This window comes from Sphaerodactylus townsendi, linkage group LG04 (assembly GCF_021028975.2).
Source record: "Sphaerodactylus townsendi isolate TG3544 linkage group LG04, MPM_Stown_v2.3, whole genome shotgun sequence".
Taxonomy (NCBI): Eukaryota; Metazoa; Chordata; class Lepidosauria; order Squamata; family Sphaerodactylidae; genus Sphaerodactylus; species Sphaerodactylus townsendi.
In genome coordinates this window covers 51154447-51181373 of record NC_059428.1, presented here as the reverse complement: position 1 = coordinate 51181373, position 26927 = coordinate 51154447, and the positions used below count along the sequence as shown (strand labels likewise).

The window sequence follows — 26927 nt, the reverse complement described above, 5'->3', positions numbered from 1 at the left end:
TTGCGATAGCCTCAAATTCCTTCATTAAAAATAGAGTTGCTGCGAGTGAGAGGAAGTGCTCCGCTTGAGCCGAGCCACCGCTTACAAGAAACACATTTATATCCCAATTCACGACGATGACTCTCTAAGGGAATCAGAGTCCGACAGCTGCTGGATCATGTCACACGGCACTCAGAAGCTGGAAGACCCTGCTTTCTTCAAGTTTTTGGGAACCTTCAGCCAGCCTGCTGATACCAGAGGAGAAGAGGTGTAGTTCCTGTGACCATCTGAGTTTTATATAACTCAAAGAAAGTGTCATTTGCCAGACAAAGATCCAGGCTGGATACAGAGAGGTATGTTCTCGGCGGCTTTGAAATCTAGATGAAAGCTAAATTATTAGTAATAAGTAATTGTTTTCATCCATCTTATTTCATTTACCTCCTTCTCAATGCCATCCTAAGCCGTTATACCCTTTGAAGTACATTTAAATCAATGGGATTAGAAGGGAATAACTCTGCTTAGGATGGCACTTTATCTATTCTAGACATTGCAAAAGAGTTTTTTAAGAGGCAAATACATATCATGCAGTATTAGACCATATAATTCTGTTTTACCAGATTTAAGTAAATTCCATTTATTGAAGGCAGGGTCATATCTCTCTCTAGCAACTGTGTTGTGTTGTCCTCACAAATCAGATGGCCACCCAAACTTCATTTTTCCTTCATGAGAATGGGAGAAATTACTTCCCTCTTTTTCAGAACAACCACAAACTTAACAATCATAGGCACCTTTAATGAGAAGCTACTCTTACTGAATTCAGTAGGGTTTATACTCCTATAAATATACACAGGATTGCTACCTAAATATCTACAAAGAATGTGAACATAAAAGGCATCATATGAACAGCATCAATTTGTCATTCTTTGCAATACCCGTTATAAAGTTCACAGCTACGTCTATGCATTGGAAAGCAATTGTAATCCTAACCATTTACTATGTAATATCCACTTTTCTTAACCATAATGCAAACAAGATAGTGTCCTTTCTACCAAGTATACCTAAAGGCTACCTGGTTCATGGGGGAGAAGTGAACATTAGGATGTGAATACTAAAAATAATAATGAAGATGATTGTGAAGTTCAGAGATATAACTTTCAGACATAAGCTGTACAAATCTTTTAATACCTCAAATAATTTCAGGGGCTTTTTAAAGGTACACATTCTCTGTCTTCCACAAAGTTCCACTTATCAAATAATATCTGGTTTTGATAGGATGCAAACATACTAAACTGTACACTGGACTGTATCCTATTTGGACAAGTCTGGCAGACTTGTCCTGTATTATTCAAATGCAGGTGTTGCTTTGGCAAGATTTATTTTATTTTGAGAAAGGGACAATTAGTGCTCACACCTGGCATCTGTTTTAATGCAAATACTTAGCTATGAAATGTGTGAAAAAGTACTGAAAAAGCCTCTGAGCATATACAAAATTGCTCTTCTCGCTACCAAATATTCACAATGTTCCTACATCTAGAACATAAGTGAAGGTTGCATGACAGTCAGCAAAATTCTAAAAAACACTTTCCTGGGATTAAGTCCCATTAAAATAGATCTTAATTTCTCAGTGTGTAAAAGTGAACCCAAAGAATATCACACCCAACACTGTTAGTAAAGCAGTGAGCTGCCAATATTAAGCAATCCAGTCCTGCTATGAAAGTTAATATGATTTTCTGAAATTTAAATATTAGGAGGAAATGTAAACAGTAAAAAGATTTGTACCAAAAATATGAAAGAACCTCAGAGAACAAATACTTGTTCTTACATACTTTAGCCACCACTTGTTCTTACATACTTTAGCCACCACCAGGATATTAAACAACCACCCAATTTAACAAATTCCAAGTCAAATCCAAAGCTCTGGACTAATTGTAAAAAAAATATTATTGAGAAGGTCCGTTGTCTAAAACACACATGAGCATTATACAAGACTAATAAAAATTCTAATCTGTTCAGGAACCCTGTTCAGAAGGGGTAGATGAAAAGCCAGCTAAAATTAACCTTTGTAATCTCTGGTTAACTATACTGCTGAACCATTTAATGCTTTCATTGAATGCTCTGATGTTACTGGCTTGGATTCAAACTTTGTTTGCTGCCAATGGAAGGGCATCTGTACCAGCAGAAGGCAATGATTTTTACAGATTCCCCCTTCCCACTGCTGGGCTCTGTTGCACCCAGCATTGCTCTTTGAGTCCCCTGATCCTTGGGGGTCTGTGTAAGGGAGGGGCATAGTGGCCAACAGAAAAAAAGAGGTGGGAGACTCCCATTTTTCTTGCTGAGCTCAGCACACACTACTTTGGATTGAAGCCACTGTCCACACAGGACACTTAATCCTGCCTTGGTCCACTTAATCAGGTGTTGTGGGTAGACTTTTCCCAGAAAGACTGGGTGAGAGTGAACGAAAGAAAACTGGTATAAGAACAAGAACTGGAAGTCCCAGAATCAATTCTCATCTTCACCATAAATGTACCATAGTTACCTGAGGCTGCCCATTCAGCTTACCAGTAACACTTGCCTAGCTTACTGAGCTGTTCATAATTCTGAGATAATGTTGGAGGAAGAACTTTAAGCTTTAATGGAAAGTGCAATGTAAGTACTATTACTGCATCAGCACTCCTTCAAATAAGGTGGAGACTAACCCCTGTTAAAATTCATGAAAGCAGCAAATCTAGGCTAGCTACAGAAAGAGTAGGGTATCTCCGTGTTTAAAGGACTCTAAAGTCAGTAGAAAAATATCACTTTGCCAATTAGTTCTCAGAAAAAAAGAGGCGTATGTGCTGGTATGAGAAGAACTGAATATTCTCTAGGAATCATTGAATGTTAAGAAGAGGGGTAAAGAAAATTAGCTGCCTTAAGGCTTAGGATTTTTTAAGGGTGGAGATTTTGAGAGTCTACAAATTGTTTCCCTTCTGCATTTTTCCATCTTGAAATTTGGCTATCATGTTTATATCTTACTGTTACTTCATTTATCTCAAGGTAATATAGGTGTAATGTGTCTATTTTATTCATACAATTGCCCTGAAAGTTGTTTTTCTATTACATCTATCCTCAGCTGGCTTCACATGAATCCAGGCACCTCTCTTTAGAATAAGATAACTTTTTTGAAAAAATGATGGAAAAAGGATAAATTTGACTGATACATTTAATTATTCGATGTCCACTCTTTCATAGAACCCAAACAAAGTTTTGCCTCCCTACCCAGCCCCTGTCAATACTGTGCAGCTGTGATACATAAAAAGATCTGGGGCTACTCACTGCCTCTTGGCTTAAGCCTCAGGGCTGTTGTGAGGGTAAAATGGTGGAAGGAACTACATGAGCCACCCTGAGTTTTTGGGGAAAAGGTGGAATAAAATGGACTAGATGGATATGTAGACTGTGCAAGATCTGGGCTTCAGTCAGATGTGCTTCTGCACTTTGAGTTTCAAGGCTGCTGTTTCTTCATACAAGTACACCCTTCAGCTTGAAGGGGCCAGATCTTCGAAACCTGACAGGTGCTTCATCAGAGCTATTGGGGAACAGTCTGAGAACAACAGGGGCATATTGAAGAAATAGCTGCTGTAATCAAGAAATATCAATCTCAAAAAGGAAAGGGCAGCTAGCAGACAGAAATATTTTCTGTCTCCTTTCAGTAGAGTGCCAGTGTTTTTACTCCCTCCACTGATATGGATGCCCCTTACATCAGCAGAGGGGGCAAATGTTATGGCCCCCTGCCACTTCAGCAGTGCATTTGCCCCCACCCCAGAGCTGGCTTGGACTCTTAGTCCTCTATCCAAGAACCTTGAATGCAATGTCTTCTGAGGGATGAGATCTAAGAGAATAACAGGTTGGAAATGACTTGATTTAACTTAAAACATGTACTATTGAACACCATCTATAATCTGAAAATGTCATGGGAACATCTGCCAGAGGTCTTATTTTGTGAAGCTGAAGGACATAAAGAAAATCTTCCACAGGGATTTGGAAACAAATTTAAGGAGAAATATGACATATTGGGTAATTTAAGCAGAGTCACGCTGTTCTAAATCCAAGTACTGCAGATAGAATCAGGTCAGTGGTCAAATTAATTTCAGGTTCCCCATCTAGTATTTTGCTTTGACAATCAGTTTGGCCCACCCTCTATATAATGTATTTGTAGGCATGTACATGTGAGTCCATACATGGGAAGACCCTGAGATAGTATATAAATACTTTACCTTCATAGCACTTAGTGTGTGGGGGATACGAACACTTTCATACTGCGCCTTCCCTTTCCCCCATGTGTTCTTTGTTTAAGTACGTGTGATTACTATGGCTCTAAATATGGAACTGCTATGGCTGTAATATGTGATTATTATTACTCTAATCCATTGCTTCAATAATTATGAATTAGACTCTCATTTCCCACACCACAGTTTCAGAACTGCTTCAAACTGTTTCCAAAAGAGAGCATTATCTCTAAGAGCATTATCCATTCCAGGCTGGGAAATTCCTGGGGAATTTGGGGGCAGAGTATCGTACCTCAGCAGGGAAATGATAGAGGCCACTTTCCAAAGATGCCATATCCTCTAGGGGAACTGAGTTTTGTAGTATGGAGATCTCCAGCCTAGGAATGCCACAATGCTGTCCAGTACCCCATAGTTTGGTGACAGAGCAAGAGGCAAATGTGATGATGTGCAATACATTGTCATCATGTTTAGGTGAAGCCTCAGACAAATGTCAGCACATCAGTTAATGTTCTGGAAATCCAGAAGAGTTCCAGAGCACTGGTGGATACAGTGATATCACTTCCACCATCCCATGTTTCACCTGGAAACAATTTGGACCATTGTGAGAGAACCTACCTGACATGGGCAAACTGCATGCCTTTCCAGGCCCCACCTAACAGGATGGTAGCCTTAAGGCCGAGCCATTTAACCAGAGAAATACTCAAGAAACTCTTTAAGCAAACACATGATGTAAGGCCTTCTCTCTCATCAGTATTCTTCAATACTACTGTAATGCACTTTAAGAGAAGAGTGATAAGACTAGATTACTTGCAATTTACCTAATCAGTTTTGTTCCAGAAAAAATATGTATGTTACTAGAACTACTGGGAATTTGGAAAACAAATGAATCATGTTTTCCTCCATTCCCTGAATATCATAACCAATAAAAGGCTAAGGGAAGAAATCTCGTGATGATGAACCCTCCAGCAATGAGTGAGTCCTGCTCACCCATTGCTAGAGGGTGAGTCCTGCTCACCCAATAGTTCTCTTTTTATGCACATTTACTAATAGGCTACTTTTCATGACCCCTCCTCTGTAGCTGACAGCTCATCTGAGGAAGAGTTAACTGACCCTTGCAGAAAGATGCCAGCTGAATCAGCAGAGCCTGAACCAGGACAGGCTTTTTGTTGTGAGTTTATAGAGTCGGGTTAGCTCAAAAATGAGACAGAGGCAATTGCTTGTAGAAAAATGGTTTAGTTACAAAAATAAAAGGGAAGGGTAACAAACAAAGCAGGAAACATCTATCTGATCAGCTAGCTCCTTCATGGAGCTTATTGGTTGTCTATTACATGGCTAACAAAAAGCTGCTACTGAGCACGTGCAGAGTGTAACAAAGAATATATATCTAATACCTAGTGTGAGACTGCATGTAGCTCAGGCCGGTCTGCTTAACCAACAGGTATCAATTACCTGGTCACTGACTTCTGACCTCACTAACTAATTAGCATGCAACAACTCCTTCATTACTGGATTGTGTGACTGGCACTTTCCAAATCCCAGCACTTTTGGCTCAGAGCTAATTAGCAGGGGTAAGATTCTAGCACAGTGGTGGCGAACCTTTGGCACTCCAGATGTTATGGACTACAATTCCCATCAGCCCCTGCAGCTTTGGGTCTCCGGATGTAAGTCAGTGTTGCAGACAGAGATTGAGAGTGGCCTTATAAAGGAGAGGTGCTGCTCAGCAAGACTTCAGGGTAGGCATTATTCAGAGACTTTGCAGGAGCAGTCCCAGGGAAGTAGCTCTGGGGATTAAAAGGCCTTTGGCAGGAACTGCAGTTGTGGTTGTGAAATGGATTCTACCTGACCTTATCTGCACACCACTGCTTCCTCCAGACTTGACTGACAATGGACCAGCTTCTGACCTTGATTACTGGATTCTCCAGGCTGCTATATGTATTCCTGGGCATTGACTCCTGGCCTGATTGACTTCGCTTTGGACTCTCCCATGGACTTGGTAACCGTGGACTTTATTCTTTGCTGAACTGCAAGTAGCTTAGTACTGCATGCCGCTGAGGCAGCATACCAGCCCTGCCCAGCCTGCACACTACTAGAGAAGGAATGCCACATGTATTTTTCTCTTTTTGCTTCTTCAATCCGTATAAATATATGGAGAATTATGCCATTGAAGCAGAGCATTTCTCAAATGGAAATTTTGGGGAATAGGACTGAGTGGGGGATGAACGTTGGGAATTGACACAGTAGGTCCAGAAGATGTTAGGGGAAACTCTTGATTGAATGAGATAGCTCCCACTCAAGGGCACATATGTAATCAGTTTATACAGACTTCAAAAAAATGTTTGTGTGCCCTTTCTGAGCAGTGTATTTTGCTCCTCTGTTTTATTATTCTTGCTATTACAGCTTCAGTCTCTCAAGATTTTATTCCCTTTTAACTTTTCCTTTTACGACTGCATACTAAACAGAGCTTGGGGGAAAAAATTACTGTCTCTCCCTGACCATCACTTACCCTAAAACAATGCTAATATTTTCTAATCTCTCTAAGTTGCTCCGTATTATTTGGCTGTCCTCACTGATATATCCAACAGCTCCTAATTTAATACCAGCTGTAAGATTTACATGGTTAGTTACATACCAGTTAACTCAGCTTTGAAGTCACTGATAAAGATGCTAAGTAAAACTAGACCTAACAGCAAGCTATGGTGTTAGCAAGCCTCCTGAACACTCACATCCAAGGCCCTTATCTGCTACTTAACATTATCCTCCAGATACAGTGCTTCAGCTGGTGCTCAGTTGGATGAATAAACATGGATGTGAACTTTGAAGTTACAAATCATATATCAAGGCTGAATACTTTTCTATATTTTATAATATATTTCAATTTTCAAAATTCCATAAGGGACGGATATGCTCAGCTTTTTGTGGAACTATGACATACAGAGAATAACCAATTCATTTTATTTAAGCATCTCATTAACTTCATTGCAGGGTGTTGTTGCTGTTTTTAAGAAAACAGATGCATTTTTGTTCTGAAATGCTGGCTGTGTGGATTCCAAAAACTGCAGTATATACCAGATGTTACAGAAGTGGGAACGCTTTTCTTGGATTCATCCTAGGACGGTGCTTCAGGCTAGACCAGCTGCATAAATCTTTTTCATACAATTGTTGTCCAGCAGTATTGAGACCAGACCTTCCACTTCAGCAGCAGACCAATTGACTCCTGCCTGCCGCTGCTCAGCGGGATGGCAGAGGGGAAATGGCTGGGAAAATTGGCATCATGGCATTGGTGTGACATCACTTCTGATAAATATTTGGAAGTGATGTCACAAATAGTACTTTGTGGTAACGACCTGCACAGTTAACCAAGCCTACATGTTGCCAGGCCTTTAAATGTTACAGCAATCTGTGAGATAAAACCATAGAAGGTCAGCTTCCATGCCAGTGGAAACCAAGTATTAGTGATAGTATCAGGTGATAGGTAGAAGGTCCATTGAAAATAAGTGTTATTTGGTTGTGGTGGATTTTCCGGGCTGTGTGGCCGTGGTCTTGTAGATCTTGTTCCTAACGTTTCGCCTGCATCTGTGGCTGGCATCTTCAGAGGTGTATCACAGAGAAAAGTCTGTTTCACACTGTGTCGAATGAGAAGGGAAAGTTTAGTGGGGTATATTGTTCATGTCCCAGGATGGGGAACCAATCAGTAAGTATTTGGGTGGAACTTGCTATGCAAAGGTGTGGTTGAGTGCGTTGTATTGCAGGTGGGGTTATCAGTCCATTTTTTAAGTACTGGGAACCAAGCTTTGCAAATTTTCAGAGTCTCTTCTTTCTTGTTGAAGTTGTCTTGGTGTTTGTGAATTTCAATGGCCTCCCTGCTCAGTCTGACATAGTAACCTTCTGAACTGCCAGAATTTCAGTGTTCTCAAATAAAATGTTATGTCCAGTTTTGTTTAACACATGTTCTGCAACTGCAGATTTTTCAGGATGGTTAAGCTGACAGTGTCTTTCGTGCTCCTTAATGCGAGTCTGAATGCTGCGTTTTGTGGTTCCTATGAAGACCTTTCCACAGCTGCAGGGTATGCAATAGACTCCTGCAGAAGTGAGGGGGTCTCTCTTATCCTTTGCTGAGTGTAGCATCTGCTGCATCTTCCTGGTAGGTTTGAAGATGGTTTGTAGGTTGCATTTTTTCATCAGTTTCCCTATTTAAATTGTGATTCCCTTGATGTATGGTAGAAATATTTTTCCTGTGCTGGGCTGTTTCTCCTCAGTCCTCTGGGTTTCTCTTAGTCTTAAAGCTCTTCTGATTTCTGTTGTGGAGAAGCCATTAGCCTGCAGAGCCCAGTCTAGATGACTGATCTCATCAGGGAGGAGGTGCAGTTCACAAATTCTTTTTGCACAATCTGTCAGAGTTTTGATTATGCCTCTTTTCTGTTGTGGATGGTGATTGGAATTTTTATGTAGATATCAGTCTCTGTGTGTCAGTTTTCTGTATACTGTGTGGCCCAATTGGTGGTTGGGTCCGCGAAAGACCAAGTCATCTAAAAAAAGGCAGTTTCCCTTCTTTTTCAGTTTCCATGGTGAATTGGATGCTGTTAAGTGGATGCTGTTAAGGTGGTCCAGAAAATTCAGCAGTTCCTCCTCGCCATGGCTCCAGATTGTAAAAGTTTCATCCACAAATCAGAACCAAGTTGCGGGTTTCCTGGGTGCTGTTTTGCGGGCTTTTTTCTCAAAATATTATTTTTTTTCAACAAGCATCTCCATTTTTTAAAAAAACCATAATAATAACTGCTTTGCTTCAACAGCTCATACAATCATAAATCTAATTCTTTCTAAGGACAAAGCATGTAGATGAATAGACCTGAAGGATAGGTGAAGGATATCTCTACAAACCTGAAGCAAGTTCCAGGTTTGCAGAAAGATGTGAAATCTTTTTTAAAAAATGGGATAAAATCTCTCCTACATAATAGAAATAATTTTAAGAAAGGAATTCCTGCTGAGTTCTTCATGGCCATTTTGGAGGTTGACTTGGTTTCTGCAAAGCAAAGTCTTAGCAGGGGTAGACTTAGAATAGATGCAAAATGGTCCCACCCCCTCCCCGTCACACCTCCTGATGGAAGAGGATTCACTAGGGACAGGTCTGGAGGTGATTATGCCACTTAGCCAGGTCTAATAGGCCACCACATAGCTGGGCATGACTTTTCCTAGAAAGCAGCTGCTGGGGATGGGATGGAGGGCAAGCTAAATCCAGCAGGACAGATAAAAGTAGATTGGCTGACAGGTGGGGAGACAAGAAGGAAGCAGGAAAAAGGGAGAGGCTCTGGGGGCTACCAAGAAAGATGGCCCCTACGTCTTTGCAGGTGCCATGCTTGTGAATATGCAAACATTATAATCTGAGTTATTCCCATCACAAACACATTTTTTCTCTCCTCACAAATTAGAAAATACTCCCCACTTCATGGATGAGGTGTTTAGTACAGGTTTATGATGGTGTATGAGTGTGTGTGGTGTCTGGGCCCCTCACACTCTGAATTGGCTTTGGTGTGCGCAGCAGAGCCCCATCTTATATCTGTATGCACCAGGAAAAAACTGCTCACGGCCTTTTTATCTATTTAAACTAATATACGTCATTTATTTCTCCATTTCTGGTAGGATGCAGTCAGTATCGTTTCCTAATCTAGTCTAACTAACTAGGATGGAGGGAAATAGAAGACCTCTGTTCTATGTTCATGTTTACAAGATGGAGAAGTGTGCATACAAGTAGAGGTATGAAAAGAAGCAGGAAAGAGGTTTCTCTGAGAGCAGTAATCTACGAATCAAAGGGATAGTGTTAGAACAGTGGAGAACGGATGCCCAGTGCTTTGACCCCTCTATCTGTCAGACTCTCTAGTCAATTCCCCCTCTGAAGTTTAAGGTTAAGAGACCACACAAAGTCCTTCACTTTCAATAGTTTATGAAATTTTTTCCCCAATGTGAGGTGATTTTTACTGCCATTTCATAGTGGAGACTCATGTGGAAAGAGGCCAACAGGGATCACAAGTTAAACTTCATATTTCAGAACTGAGATTGGCTAGTGATTTTAGTCTTGGATACATTCAATGGCACCCTTGAGGTAATTTCAGGTGACATAATTGTTATGGGGAAAGATTTAAACCCTCCCCCCCTCATTCAAATCAGAGCCCCATGAACTGGCTGGATGTTTAAAAATGCTTGAAATTCTATACAGAAATTCCCAGCATCTTGTCTGGTTTGGCTTTGAGTTCTGTATAGGTCTGAGCTATGAGGAGTGTGTGTGTGTGTGTTTTAAATGATACATAAATATATTTACAGCATACAAATCTCTCTGTTCTGTAGGTCTGAGGACCTTTTATCACTTTTCTTGTGGGAAAATGTTTGCTGTAGAGTTCTGCTATTTATATCACTACTACTCCAATTTTAGCTCCTACTCCAAGTTTTAAAAGTGAAGAAGTCTTAGCTTCCCCAACCCAGGGAAGAGAACTGAACCTTGTACAGTTCTCTGAAGAGCAGACACTTGTATGGGTGGCATGGACTCTGCCCATCTTGTCAGATATGTTCTTTAGATTCATTTGCAGCTCTGCTTCATCTGGCTCATAGAGTAATGGAATACTGTGATTGGATCCTTCCTGCTCTTTCAGAACACGTGGCAGCATATATAAAAAGAGGCTGTGGCCATGAAAACTAGGAATGCAAAACTTTTGTCCTATAAAAGATGAAGCAAAAGGTGTTTTACAGTTGTGGGAACTAACCAAAAAGTGCTGTTGGGATTTGGAGTGCAGTATCTAGATACAACTTTCAGTTATATCACTGAAAGCTGCATACTACCAGCACGTTGCCTTCTAGGGAAGAAAAAAAAATATTTTTAAGCACCAGGAAGGTGAAAGAAGCTACTAGGGAGTTGTGCTAGGTTAAATGAGGAAACACTGGAACACTGAGCTCTTGGGAGACTGGTGGAATCCCCACTGCCGATTAATCATGTGATACGCAAAATATCCAGGTTTCACGAAGAAATCCCCACAGTTGAACCGCTGAACAAGGATTCATCCCAGTTCTGGCGCTCCTGCTCCCCCTTATCATGTGTTTTTAAGAACCTTCATGGAAATGCACCTTTTTAAAAAACATGCGCCGAATCCAGATTGGAGGGGAGGATCGGGGGTCAAATGTGGATTCAATTTTCTCGCTATAGAAAGCGATGTGGGGCCTTCTGGCCAATCAGAGCATGGTGCGCGATGTGCGCATAGCCTTTTTTTTGTTTTGCGCCGGCGGAGGCAATGTGGCATTGTTTAAAGTGGGCACAAGGAGCAAAAGCTGTTAAAACGTGGGCACGAGGAGCAGGATCCGTTTAAACGTGGGCACAAGTAGCAGAAATTGTTGAAATGTGAGAGAGCCGCGTTTAGCCATGGAATTTTTTTAAAAAAAAAATTCCTCCACCCCAACAGCTGCTTGGCCAATCAGGATGAGGAAGGAAGAGCCGCTGAGCAGATCGTGTGTTCGATCGCATGGTAAAGCGGATTGCTGCACTGTTTGAAAGCGTGATAGACATTGATGTCCTCATCACACACATGCCACACTGGGGAGGGAGAAACCTTGATGAAAAGGTGCTGTTTCTTTTGAAACCTGGTTGTATCTATATTTAATTTTCAGTGGGGATTCAGCCACTGGCCATTCATTCACTCATACTTACCAAAGACCCAGATTGGGCATACAGCTAGGTTTCACGACAGCTACTGTAGGTCAGTAATTATCACATGTATCTAGGCTAGTAATTTTGATGAATTAAAAAAAACTTCACAGTTTAATTCTGGGTAGATAGGCAGCCTCAGCCAATGCCAGGGGTGGTAGAATGCCTCACCAATGCAGCACTGCCCTGCTGCTTCCAAGAGGGTTTCCTGGCAGCACAAGGAGCAAGGAAAAACCCCGAACCCCACCACCACTGCTGCCAAAGAGCCCCGTAGGGGGTTCAGGACATACATCACCAAAAGGGGGCATAAGTCCAAGGGTGGGGCGCAGGGCTCCAGCCCTAAACCCCAGGAGGGAGCCGACTAATGTTGGCTCAACCACTAGGAATACTCCAGCCTACCCTTGCACCCAACACTGGCTTCCAATTGGGATGCTATCATGGTCCTGCTGCAACCCGGGGTTGTGGGATGGGCAGCTGCTGGTGTGTCTACCCCCTCCACTGAGGGAAGTGCCTGAGGAGGCCAAAGGTACCAGCTCAAGGTTGCACTGTTCCCTAAGGCCTTTTGCCCTCCCCGCCCCAACTGGATGGCACTATTACCCAGAAGCAAAGCTCACTGAATTAAATGAAACTGTCAAGGCACTGTTTTTAGAATTGCAGCTTTAACTGATGGATTAGACAAACAAATCATTTATTGAATATGTGGGGATCAATATTAATAGGGGAGGCTGAAAGTGAAATTTTATACTTTTTTGAGGCATTTTGACATCCCATTGCCACACTATATTGAGATGATACCTGAGCCCCTCCCTATGTGGAGGGCAGTATATAAATTGAATAAATAAATAAATGATACATTTTAATAAAAAAAAGAAACTGGTTTTATTGCTTCTTTGGTAGGTTTTGTGGTAGCCTCAGAACCACCCCATTTGTAAATAAAATATTAATCCACTGTATTCCCCTCTCTTCTTCACACTCTTGCTATCTTTTTCAGAGACCACCTCTAGTGAGCAAAAATGGGTGACTGGAGCTTCCTAGGAGAATTCCTTGAAGAAGTCCACAAGCATTCCACAGTGGTGGGGAAAGTCTGGCTGACTGTGCTCTTTATCTTTCGGATGCTTGTTCTAGGCACAGCAGCAGAGTCCTCATGGGGAGATGAACAGTCCGACTTCATGTGTGACACCCGGCAGCCTGGTTGTGAGAATGTCTGCTATGACAAAGCTTTCCCCATCTCTCACATCAGATACTGGGTCCTTCAGATTATCTTTGTCTCCACGCCTTCACTGTTGTACATGGGCCATGCAATGCACACGGTGCGCATGGAAGAGAAGAAGAAAATAAAGGACATCAAAGAAGGAGTAAAAGCAAACCCTGACTCTTTCTGCCAGCATGAGTATCCTGCAGTAGAGAAGTCTGAGCTGACCTGTTGGGAGGAAGGAAGTGGGAGAATCATTCTTCGGGGCACTTTGCTAAACACTTACGTCTGCAGTATTTTAATCCGCACTACCATGGAGGTAGGCTTCATTGTTGGACAATACATGCTATATGGAATCTTCCTAGAAACACTGTATGTCTGTCACCGGGAGCCCTGCCCCCATCCAGTAAACTGCTACGTCTCTCGTCCAACAGAGAAGAATATCTTCATCATCTTCATGCTTGCAGTAGCTGCACTGTCGCTCTTCTTAAGCTTGGCCGAACTCTATCACTTGGGATGGAAAAAGGCCAAGCAGACAATCTCTGGTTCTCACAAAAGCAACCCTAGCCCAGCTACTGGTAGACTGGAGTTGGGGTCTCAAGAGAAGATCATACAAAGTTGCACTCCTCCTCCGGATTTTAATCAGTGTCTGGTTAACCCTGGTGGGAAGTATATCAGTCCCTTCAATAATAATATGGCCTCTCAACAGAACACAGCCAACTTTGCAACAGAGAGGGTTCATAAGCAAGAGGATGAAATTGGAGGGAGCCACTTTATCCAAGCTAACTATACACAAAATCCTGAGCCAAACAACAGCTCAGCTCCTTGTCTACCCCCTAATGGCTACTTCCATGACAACCGCAGGACCAGCAGGACCAGCAGAACCAGTAGTAGTAAGGTGAGATCTGATGACCTATCAGTGTGAGCTTCAGCAGGAACAAGAAGAAGGGACATCGCTGGTACACCAGATACCTGTTTAGCTTTTGACGTTCTGCCAGTCTGAACTCCAGTTCAACTCATTTTAAGTACGGTAACTGGTTTGACATATTCTAAAAACCTCATTTCAAAGTTGATTTCATGAACTGAACGAATTATTTTCCAAAAGGGGATTTATACATTTTCCAAGAAATAATTAGAAGAAATATAACATTCTCATAAAAAGAGATAACCATTATGACTTTCTAAAGAACTCTGGGAACTGAATTATGAGTCAGGGCTGGGAAGTTTTGTTGGCGTTCCCAAGTCCCTCTACAGAACTACAACGTTAAGGACTTATTGATTAAAAAACCCCATGATGGATAATATGTTTATATGTGATTTAGATGTGTGACATAGACATATCTTCAGGCTGTAACCACTTATGAAATTAACAGGGAGATGCAACTGGCACACATTATGACACTTGTAATTTCTATCCTCTTGGATAAAGGTGAATCATTAAAGATATGTGCTTTAAAGACAAGGCTGAATCTTAACACCAATAGGTGATGGTTTAGCTACTCCATTTCTGCTCAGGAATAATTTTCAGATTTTGCAAGCATACCTAGTGATGGCAAACTGAAATATCAGGCTATCTAATACAAAAATGTCTTTATTTTTCCTCATTTTTCTGCTGGCCCCCACAAAATATACCAGCTTGACATACTTATCCAAAGTGAATGTGCAATTAATTTTACTTGAATTTTTGATATACACGTGTCTGTATGTAACTACTTTAAATTTTCACTAACCGAAACTGTTTGCCAGCCTCACAGCACAAGACAAATATTAGATGTGGGAGCAATTTCAGTCAACAGAAATCTTCATTTTATGGAAGCAATATTTCCCATGGAAACAAATACAGTCACAGGAAAAAAAATATGGAAGAACCCTGAGGTGGGTGGCAAATGGATTTGTTTTTGTTGTTTTATTTAATAGTCTTTATTCTATTCTTTTAAAAACCTGGCGGGGTACATTGTCATTCAAGCCTTAATGAAAGTAAGGCCCCTTCCGCACGTAGGCGGAAGGGGTTGGGTCGGCGTAATGAACGCCGACCCGACGACGCTGGGACCGTCCGCATGGATGGTCCCAGAGCCGGCTGGGACAATGGCGACGCGGAGCGCCGTCGCCCGGCTGACCCGCCTCTTCCCCGTCCTTCTCCCGTCGCCTCCGTCGCCCTGCTGGCCTCCATAGACCCGCCCACGCTGCCCTCCGACCTCCAGGGGTCGGAGGACAGCGAGGGAGGGTCTTCGGAGGCCAGGAGGGCGATGACGGCGATGAGGTGAGTGGGAGAGGGACAGGGACAACAGCGCATTTCCAGCGGTGCCGTTTGCACCGCGCCGCCGGGAATGCGCTGTTGTGCCAAAAACCTCCCTCCAGGAGGGAGGTTTTTGGAGGCGGCTGAGGCCACCCTGGGGGAGGGGGAAGGGAGCCAGGTCGGCGCTGCTGCGTTTTGGCAGCGCCACCTGTGCGAACGGCTCCCTGGGGACGGCGTTTTTGCTGTCCCCAGGGCGTCATTGGCCCGTGTGGAAAGGGCCCAAGATACAGTTTCAAGCTGAGAGAAGCTTTCCAACCTCAGTTCCAGAAAGTTCTAAAGCATAAACCATGCCTGTGTGTGGTTGCAAAGCAGAAATCAGCATCCAGGGAAACAAACAGTAGTGCAGAGCAGCAGTGCTGGCGAAAGGTGATACCCTGATTACCCGAAAATAAGACCTATCCCCAAAATAAGTCCCAGCATGATTTTTTGGGGATTTTTGGAGGGTGCTTGAAATATAAGCCCTACTCCAAAAATAAGCCCTTGTTACAGATTCCCCAGTGCAGCTGATCTGGTCACGTTGGGGGGGGGGGTGCAAAATCATGGAAAAAATAAGACATCCCCTGAAAATAAGCCCTAACGCATCTTTTAGAGCAAAAATTAATATAAGACCCCGGCTTATTTTCAGGGAAACACGGTAGGTCCTAGTAATGGGAACAGCAGTGTATATTGTTTGGCTGGCTAAAGAAAGAACCAGGAGAGTCTAAAGCAAACAATCATAGCAGGATTATCCAAGGAGGCCTTAGTCGCTCCTAAGCAGTTTATATAGTACAGGCTGAAGTTCAATCAGATCGTCAAGAAAATAATTTGCCAATGGCTTGAATGATGTGTTTCTATGGCTTCCTTACTCATAGTGGATTGGATATTTCTGCTTTTGACCTTGAGGTACCCAAGCACCATGGGTGCCAGTGCCTCTCAAAAGATGCCAGATTTGATAAACAAGCCTTTTGCGCATCCACAGAAGACCTAAAGCAAAATTCGACCTTGCAATTTACTTCAACTTTCTCCTGAAGGATATTATCTTGCTGATAGCTGCCTAGTAAGACTGACATTTATCTCTAAAGAACAAGCACCATTCAATTTTGTTCATTCAGGTTGGATAACCAGCAGCCAGTCAAAGCTAGCTTCACCTTGGAAACTGTTCAAGTATACACATGCATGGGTTGTGGATCAGTCTGCTTTTTACAGAACTGAGATAATGGAATTTACATTGTCTTCTTATTTTAGCCTGCTCTGTCTCCCTTTTCAGAAACCAGCTTTAATGTGCTTTCTGTAATTTTATATATGGTGTTCAAATTATGGGAGAGGATGGAGACACAGTACCATCAGTACTGTAAACGGCTGTCTTGCAAGTGGACATTCCCTTCCCTTTTCTTGACTTGGAGAAATGAGGGCAATATGGTAAAGGCATGTGATAAGAAGGAAGGAGAGTCTGGGTTTATAGCATGCTTTGATCAAAGTCCTTAATTTTCCCCAAATCTAAACACTGTTTGGAAGGTGGGAGTTTGCATGTTCTGTGCTCAATAAGTTTTGGATGATCTCCTGTGCTTTGTTTTGTCTAATAAAATTTGGACTAGAATTCTTCTCCTTTGCCTCTCTTCTCTCACATAGCCAGTATGGAAACTTACATGCCACATAGTGGGCTAAGCACACAAAAAACCTTCAGTCCTAGACTCTGACCTACAAAAATCATAACATGTACAACAGACTCAGGTTTGCTAAATTCCACGCTACATATGAGTGTTGCAGCAGAAGAACAGAAGTTCTGTGACTTTAAAAAAAATCCATTTGTTATGGTACAAAAACAGAAATGGGTCTAACATCACATGTCTAAACATGTAATCATTTTCTACTGTTCAGGCTGATTGACATACAACTTTAGATTTTTTCCTTGGTATATTGAAAAATATATAGATTTCTCACTATAACTGCTTGTGCTTTTATTTGCACGTTAAGGACTAACACAGTGTATTTTAGCATAAGTGTTTATGCAGTGGTGGGATTCAAATAATTTAACAACTGGTTGTTTACAAACACCATTTTAACAACCGGTTCTGCCCAAGTGGTGTGAACCTGCTGAATCCCACCACTGTGTTTATAACTCAGAACTTACAAAAGTTTGGTGATTCTGGAATAAATTGTTCTTTTAAAAATATTTTTATTTTATCAGCAAAAAAAATTTCCCACAAAGGAAAAAAGAGAGGAAAATAAGTAGTTTAAAAAGAGACCCAAAAAGAAATGAAAGAAAAACTGGGAAAGAAGAGGGAAAGGGGAGGGGAGAAAGGGGAGGGGAGAAAGGGAGGGGAGAAAGAGAAGGCAGCTTCTAGGAGCCTGAAGACTAGCTCAAACGGATTGATTATGCACAAGGAATCTGCTGCACAATGGGGGCGAAGGTCCATCACAGCAAAATTTCTTGTAGGGATGTATTTTCTGAACCCGTTTTAACTTTCCCTTCTCTCTGCAGCAAGCAAGACCACTTTTAGCTTGACTTTTAATTTGCTTCTCCACCAGAGCATACAGATTTGCTGTTGAGCACAGCTTTGGCCAGGACATTGTCCCTCTGCCCACAGCCAGTCTTTCCATTCCCTCCAACTGCCATCCACGCCTTCCCCCTCATCCCCTCCATGTGGTCGGCTCCTCCCTGCTTCTCTAAATGCTCTGATATCAATATATCACGATGTCAGTGCAATAATAACAGAGTTGACTTTCGCAAAGATCACTTTTTGACTTCACTCCACCTCCCCCGCTCTGCTTCCACCCTCCCTGATGATCAGTAGGGCTCTTAAAACTTTATTTCAGACAAGCCTTGGTGAAGGGGAGAGGGGCTGGTCAAGGTCCATCCCCAGAGAAGTGAGAATGGGCTGGCACATTGGTGAATGGTGCACACTTCCCCTGCCCAGCACTCCAATAGAGGTGCTCACCTACCCCATCAGCAGGTGTTTTGCTCTCCTATTTCCCCTCCTCTCCCTTCTTGCAGCAGGGCAAGGCTCCACAGCCTGGGAGCCTGAGCTCCAGTTGATCCAACTTGCTGGACAGAACATCAAACACCAGTCCGCTGTGGTCCCTCACAGCCCACTCCACTTTCCAGCATCAGCTACCAGTCCTGTCCAGCAGATCACTTTCTTCCTCCCCCAGTTATTCCCTGACAACCATGTCCTGATAGACACACACCCACTTCTTTGCACTCTTTCCCAGTGGTGGGTGACTTTACTCTCCCAGAATCATCCATGATTGCCTCCTCGGAAACCCTTGTGCCCCCATCTCCTTGGGTCTCCAGGGCATGGTCTGACAGGCAGCTGTGCACCCTTAAACTGAAAAACCACTTCAGGGACCAGCAGGAGTGAGACAAGCAGCGCTTTGCAGAGTGGCAAAGATGTGCGGGGAAAAGGAAAGCCGACCAGAGCACCACTTCCCCACCATTAGAACTTCTGTAAAAATAAAAGGAAGGGGATAAAATCCAACCCCACATGCAAGAAGACATACCTTCATTTTAAAACAAGGGAGGTAGGGGAAGGAAAAATCAGTTCTAATCTTGGGACTCCTCCGAGTGATGAAATCTGCGTTTTTAAGTCTGTTGATGGTCAGAGTTAACAGTACTGGAAGAAGCAGAGGCCAACAGACAAACTGTGCTGCAAGCTATGGGCTGCCTCTTTGCATGTAAACAGAGAAACAGGAGGTCAGCCTACTGCAAGCCAACAGAGCACTGAAGAGCTCCAAGGTAAGTGTTCCATGCATAATGTAACTGATCCTAGGTGCTTCCAGAACTGGCAGGTCTATTCACAAAACCCAGCTAGATCACCTGTCAAATTGAAGGTCCCCAGGTGTCCAAATCCTGGGGAGGTAAGAGCTAAGATATGCTTGCTCTTCAAGCTGGTGAGAACACCCCTTTCAGTAATGTGTGGCAGGGAGCTTTTAAGACCTCAAACCAGCTGAAGCCCTATTTCTCAAGAAGTTGTGATTCTGAAATAAATTGTTTTAGGCTTTGAGGACTCCTATTTCATTTTATTACAACAGACTGACATGACTACCCCTTTGAAATTATTTGGACACAGTAACACAAATGAAAGTAGCCCATAGGGGATGTGTGCTTTTCCCATTGGGACAGTGAAAACCCTGCTATGCAACTATATGGCCTACCCTACACTGAACCAGTCAGCTCAAGTGGGCTCTCTAGAGATCAGGTTCTCTGTAAGTTCTGGCCCCTCCAATAAACACCATGAGCCCTAAATATGACTAAAGCACCCCTAATTTCATAAATCTGGGAGTGGCTCATTGAACTGATCTCACTAAAATGAAATATAAATGCTTGAAAAACATAGATATTCCTGAAGATTTTTTTTCCTTTGAACAGAAAAAAAGAAAATGCCTCTCTCATACTGCCACATTCTCCACCATTTCATTTGGACCCTTTCTGGTCACACTTCATAAATTAAAGGGTTCTTTTAAAAAGATTTATTCATATGTATACCATGCCTTTCATGCTGAGACTAAAGGCAGATGTGACATTTTCCTCCATGAACCAACCAGGACATATTTTGTTTGTTTATGGAACAGGTTTTCCCACAAAAGCAAGATGTATACAGCAAGACAGTACCTACCAATACTGACACCACCAACACCATGATGTACTGCTGTCATGCTATCATAAATGCTGGTTCAGGACTATTGCCATTGCATCCTAGAAATGCTAGCTTTCTGAATTTGCTCTGATTTTAAGGGGGGAAAATTAGTTAAATGCCTATCAAATTTTGACAGAGGGCTGCTCCTACACATATTACCACTTCCTTGCATACAACACATATTTGAAACTTCCAGGGTCTGTCTTCTGCAGGGAAGGGTTTCTAAGGACTGGGTGGAGGAAGGCGGTCTTTCACTGGACCCAGACTGCCTCTACTCCAGCATGAATGGGAGAAAGGAAGAGAGGCTGGGGAGGTGAATAATCTCAGGCCCCTTCCGCACACGCAAAATAATGCGTTTTCAAACCACTTTCACAACTGTTTGCAAGTGGATTTTGCCATTCCGCACAGCTTCAAAGAGCACTGAAAGCAGTTTGAAAGTGCATTATTCTGCATGTGCGGAATGAGCCTCAGAGAGCTTCTGGTTCATCTGCAGTTGTTAACTCCCACACTCGTTCCTCTCTGTCCATAGTGAATGGGGAAGGCAAAACAGCTCTGTCCACATACAGAATACATCACCCTCCACCCTTCCCAGCACAACCTGTTTGTCCCAGGCAATGGAATGTTTTCCTTCTGCTGCATCTGTAGCTATTCCAGGGTCCTTGTAACAGAGAATGCTGCTAAAGCTGAACTATGCAGAACTGATTCTAAAGTCATTTGATGATCAGCTGTTGAGATCTGCATGCCATAGCTGAGTGAGCAGCACCAATAAGGAATTCTGAATCGACCCAAGGTCTCTCATTAAAAGCATTCCAATTCTATAAAAAGAAAAACTATCTTTAAACAATACCATTATTTTTTTAAGTGCAATTTATTTAGGCATCCTAAAATTCTCTTCATCTAATGCAGAATTCTTTTTCATAACTGTTTCCTAAGAGCGGAGTGAAGATAACAGGAATTTAACCCAGAATCTTTTAATCACAAAGCATGTTCTCTACCACTATTTTCCTCTCTGCTTAAAATGATTCAGGGTTCAATGATAGACCATGGGCAGCTTGCAGATCTGTGACAAGGTGGAAGAGGTGAAATGTTATATTGGTCTTCTCACTTCCAGGAATCCAGCTGACACCTATTCACAGTTCTGATTGAACCTTTTCTCAGTCCAGATTCTTTTGTGTCAATTCAAATGGCACCTGGGTCATGAGATCCACCCGCCCCCCCTCCTAGATATGCCCCAGGAGGCTGAAAGGGAAAAGTTGCTTATATCTGCCATTTCCCTGGGGAAGGGAAGGGACATTAATCTCTTTAAGGCAAGAATCATTTTTTCTAACAATATGAAGAGTCTTTGTCTCCTGAGATTATGCCTTCCAGATAATTGATATTTGGCATATTCTGACAATCCTCTCTTTTTAAGATACTGCCATCCCAAAGCACAAGATCATGGAAACTTCAAAAATGTAGTCTCAGATCAGCCAACTGATAGCCATCAATGGGTGGGAAACCTTTTTTTTAAACGAGTAGGTACTTGTGAGCTACAAATAAAATGAGACAATTATAAACCTTTCAAAAAGGAGATTTATAATGGAAACTTTGACAAACTTAACTATTCTAGCTGCCCTGCCAGGCACAATTACAATTCGCAGCACCTTTCAAATCTGTTGGAGCCTTCTTACAATATGTACATGTCAATATGCACTAAAAATACAGGTAAAATGACAAAATAGATATTGTACTGGAAGAGCAGATTTGCCTTTGTAGATGCAAATCATTAACTTCCCCATTTTCTGCTACATTATGTTAACCAGCAAACTGAAATCATCTTTCCACTGAGCTCTCCCACTACAGTCCCTGGGGGGACTCCTGAGCTGTGCACCCACCGTCGCCCACCACCAACAGCAGCAACACACATATTCACACTATTCTATCCATAACCCCCTTGGGATTACTGAGTTTCTGAAAATAACTTGCATCCAACAGCTGGGAAGACCAGCAATGTCTTGAATGTGCATATCATGATCCCGAGACACAACTAAAGCCCTCTCGTATTCGTCGCCTGCTCCCCACCCACATCAAATATTGTAGCAGTAATTAAAATAGAAAGCAATTTAGAAGATGGCTGATGAATAAAGAATATAAACGAGCCTGAAGGCTTTCTTATGTCAGTTGCTTGTTATACGGAGGAGGAAACTATGGCCTCTCAAGTCACTGCTTATAGATTTCACAGCCCTTCACACTAATAGGCTGGTTTTGTGGTAGTAAATAAGTCCTCAATATAGAATAGAAAGTATTGTGATGTTCCAGGGCCAGTTCTATTGGGTTTTTCTAGATGAGGCAGAACTACAGATGTATGGTCTCTTCATATTATTTATTTGGTATCTTCATGATATGCGACCATGGCCTTGGTCTTGGGGGCCAGTCCTTTCTGATAGACCAGGGGTCGGGAACCCGTGGCTCAAGCATGTTGCACAGCGTTCTTCAGCTGCTTTTCGCGGCGGCTCCCGGTGGAAAGCTGCCCCTTCGGGCAAGCCTCGGGCAGAAATTAAAGGCAGCTGCAGGTAGTAGCGAGCGAGCGGGCGTAACATGAGCAAGGAGCGGGGCTGAAGCCAGCAAGTGAGCAGGGGGCGGGCGAGCAAGCGAGGCAAGCAGGTAAGCAGGCGAGCGAGCGGAGGCCGGGGCGATCGAGTGGGCAGGGGAGCGGGCGGGCGGGCAAGTGAGCGGGAGGCGCGCTTGCAGGCGGGCAAGCGGCCGGGGCAAGCGTTTAAGCAGGGGTGGGGCATGCAGAAGTGGGGGCGCGATGCGGGCGGGCGCAAAGTGCGGAGCGGGGGGCGAGCGAGCAAGCGAGCAGGGGGCGGGCCAGAAGAGGTGTGGATGCCTTTCTGCCAGATCCCATTTTTAAAAAGAAAAATAAGATCTCCTCTACTTACAGGAAGTTTTTACAGTCCCTGGCAATTCCTACAGCTCCCCAGAAATGACAAAGTGTAGTTGCCAGGAAGTCTACAATAAGAACTTCCTGTAAGAAGGTGAGACTTTATATTGCTTTTTAATTTTTCTCCTAGGATGCTTCCCCCCACCCACCCACAACCCTCCTGCTGGTTGCCAGCCACTGTCTGGCAGCCCTATGAGAGAGGGAGTGGTAAGAATGGGAGGAATGATGGCACCCAATGAGGCAATAGCACTTCCAGTACAAAAACAGAAGTGATATCACATTTGTTGGAATAATGATCTAAGATCCTCCCCAGAACAATAAGCCTATTGTGTACTTCTCAGTTTTGTACAGAAATTTCATTTTATGGTCTTTTAACCCTACAGTTCACACTTCATCCTCCCTGTGTATGTATATATCAGTGTACTGAGGTTTCACTTCATACACCTGATGAAGTCTTTAACGTCTGAAAACTTTTGCCTTAAACTGGTTAGTGTGTAAATTAAACTGATAAAAGAATTCCTTTGTGGCTTGATTGGAATGTTACAACTCTGGCTTGTTTTTATGCTAATGCTAATATCTCCAAGGCAATATTTTTCATATTATGCACTTGCATTCTCATTCTAAATATGCTAGCTTTTCACACTAGCTATAAACCTAATTGGATAGTTGCCTGGCATATGTGCTCTATGTATTGCTCTCTTCACACCCACATACTATGTTCCTTTCCACACATACATCCCACTTCTGTCACCTGATTCTTGATATCAAAGACAAATCTACTTACCATAGTTACGACACACACCTTTGCCTGCTTAAAAGTCTTTAAGAAATACAAAATTATCTTCACCCTTTCTTGTGCTTCCAAAATTTGAGAAACAGCAATAGATAAATAACTATTTTTACTCATTTATCCTTATTGCCTAATTACAGATTTTGGAAGAAAGTGCTCCCCCCACTCATTTGTTACAGATTTTTTTGGAGAGGTGATAAACAACTAAATCTTTATCTGATTCCCTATTGGCAAGAAAAGGTATAGTTTTCCCTATACAGTTTCCCCATGAGTCCAGGCCGTTTGACGTATGGGCTCATTGGAGATAGCAATTTCAAACCCAAGAACTTATCTTTACCAAAGAGAGACAGTATGGAACTTATAGATGTGGTTCATAAAATACACAGTTTGGATAGTTGGGGAAATATTGCTTTGCTTCCTTGAACATAAAAAGTGAACATATTGTTTCTCCTTGATTTTCTCTGCAGCAGAATGGACTTTACCATCCAATCCATTCCTAAAACCCACTATTGCACTCTAGTGGACAAAAAAAGTTATGAACATTTTATAAAATCCCACACATTAAATTCTAACAAAAGGCATATCAGATTTTATGGATGGCCTAGAACAGTATCACGATGCTTGTCTATACAATATTTTGTAAAACCTCAATAAATAAAATGTTAAAAAGAAAGCACTGATGAGTAGGGCTGATCAGCTTCTAAAGCTTGATGTTTGCTTCTGGAGACCTGCTGCTGCTTTTAAGACTTGCATTGTGTATTCGGATGTTCTATTGGGCACAACTCCATGTTGTGTAACAGCAAAGGGTGTTTTGCAGTGTAAATATTTGTTCATGTTTTATTTTTGTGTTTTAATGTGGGGTTTCATATATATGTTGCTGTAGTTTAAAATGCAGGTCTCTAGAGTAAGAAAGAAGGGAGCTGGATGGGTGACTAAAGTGTACCATGACTTGGATGTTAGCTGTGTGAAAAGGGTTGAAGAGAACTGAATGGGTGAAGAATGAGGTGATGCGAGAAAAATCTGTGTTCTTTGTGGAAATTATTTAAGTGACAAGTTAGGAAATTAAGCTGTGTGGCAGTTATTAACCTAAAAGAATTTCCTATCATTCTACCAAATATAACTTAATTGGGCCCAACAAAGAATTCTGATGCAAGAGCCTTTGGTAGCAGTGAAAGTTAAGTAGGAAGCACTAAGGAAGGCAGGGAGGCAACATAACATGTCATCTCAGATCACTACAGAGTTCATGTGTGAACCCAAGTTGGGGGGGGGGTGGTGGTGGTGGTGGTGGTGGTGGTGTGTGTGTGTGTGTAGCATGGGTTTGAAAACAGCCAAACCCACTGGGCATTGATGAATAGGCTTGCAAAGTATGGCATGTGTTTCTCCCACTGTAGAGAGAAACATGTCTTACTGTGGCATGCCTCTGAAGATGCCAGCCATTGATGCAGGCAAAAGTACCAGACCACAACCACAAAGCCAGGAAAACCTACAACAGCAATTGATTCTGGCCATGTATACCCCTTAATAGTTGGCACACCTTTTAGCTTGGGTAAATGCGCTATCCTTTGGCAGCTGTGTGCTGTTGTGCCAGGCTCCCTGTGGCCCAAAGATTCCATCCATGCAGAAGAACAGACACTGAATCATGAAATCATTTTTCCCTTAAGTTGTGGTTTATATCCCATTCAATGAGCTTGTTTTATAACACCTCTTATTGCTTAAGTTTTCAGTCTGCTCACATGATTTTTCAGCTTTCACTTTTCTTGGCTGATAGCGATAAGGGAATCACACTCCCTATAGTTAAATTTATTCTTTCTGCTCTTAAAATTAGCTTGCTCCTGGAGCTACCCCAAAATAGTTCCAGAAGGGAATCTGAGAGATTCCAATAGCAAAGAATCTTGTGAAAGTCCCAAGAAATGACAGATATTCTGCATTTTTATTGCAACTCTTCCTGTAACCTTGCAGATTTACCATACTATTCTGACAAAAGGCAGAAAAATAGATTTGTTCTGGACTCAGCCTGGCAACACTCAGCTTTCAGCCTAATATTAGACCACATGCATTTGATATGGAAAAACATTGCCAGGGCAGAACTTCAGATTGCAGGGGTTGTAATTTCTGTCAAAACCCTTCTGCCCTCAATACTGGAAAGCTGCAACTCTGCTAGCACCTGGAAACAAAAATGATTGGGCAGGTATAGAATTTAACAGAAGAGATGCTGGAATTAAATTCAGTGGTATTGCAGTGGATGTGTATCTCTTTGAGAAAATTAAGAGTATTTATTTGCATTCCTCCTTCCCAATGTTTGGGGTATGGGTGTGTTGTGTGGCCATTTGTTTCTTCAGATGCTCCTGTTTAGCCTTTCTATTCACAGAATGGGCATGCACACATTATACCAAAAATGTTACAACAATTTTTTTTAAAAAGTCAGTGCATAACAGTGTTATCTGGGCATTGCAACAATGAAATCATAACCTCCAGCCTTACGCATACTGAGACCTGTGATTTATTTCAAAGAATTGATAAATAACAAGACTCTTCTTGAGAAAAGAGAGAAAATGTGAAAAAGCACTCAAGCTATTACAACTCAAATCAAACTGCTCCTACTCAGCAGACAAATCCTCCTCATATCTGCTACACTTAAGTAGATCCCGTACAGCATTTGCAACGTGTTGCAATTGGTATAAATGTGCACGTTTTCCCTTTTCATAAATGGAAAACAGATTAATTTATAACTACTGCAATTCATTAGAAGCATGCTGGGTAGAATCCACATTACATAGGCTTACTAAGACTCTCTGAGAGTCAGCATGGTGTAGTGATTAAGAGCAGGTGGATTCTAATCTGGAGAACTGGGTTTGATTCACTGCTCCTCCACCTGAGTGGCAGAGGCTTATGTGGTGAACCAAACGTGTTTCCACACTCCTACATTCCTGCTGGGTGACCTTGGGCTAGTCACAGTTCTTCAGAACTCTCTCAGCCCCACCTACCTCATAAGGTTGTGGGGAAGAGTCTCCTTACAGGAGAGAAAGATGAGGTATAAATTCACACTCCTCCTCCTCCTTCTCTTTTCCCGCTCCACGCGCCTGCCCGGCACCGCCCCTACAGACACTTAAAGGGCCCCGCTAGCCCCTGGGAGTTGTAGTTCTTAACCAGTGCCTTACGCCAGAAAACAAGAGTCTCCGGAAACT

The 26927-nt window shown here is 42.5% G+C and overlaps 1 protein-coding gene across 2 annotated transcripts; it reads left to right on the top strand.

Annotated features, from left to right (window-relative positions):
- The first annotated feature begins 68 nt into the window (after nt 1–68).
- GJA5 (gap junction protein alpha 5) lies at nt 69–15252 on the top strand. 2 transcript variants are annotated; one of them, XM_048495168.1, is made up of 2 exons: nt 69–332; nt 12917–15252. In XM_048495168.1, the coding sequence occupies exon 2, from the start codon at nt 12939–12941 to the stop codon at nt 14040–14042; it is 1104 nt and encodes a 367-aa protein (XP_048351125.1). In that variant the 5' UTR covers nt 69–332; nt 12917–12938; the 3' UTR covers nt 14043–15252. The 2 variants fall into 2 exon arrangements, with proteins under 2 accessions (XP_048351125.1, XP_048351126.1); XM_048495169.1 differs by lacking the exon at nt 69–332 and adding an exon at nt 11725–11842.
- The last annotated feature ends 11675 nt before the right edge of the window (nt 15253–26927 follow it).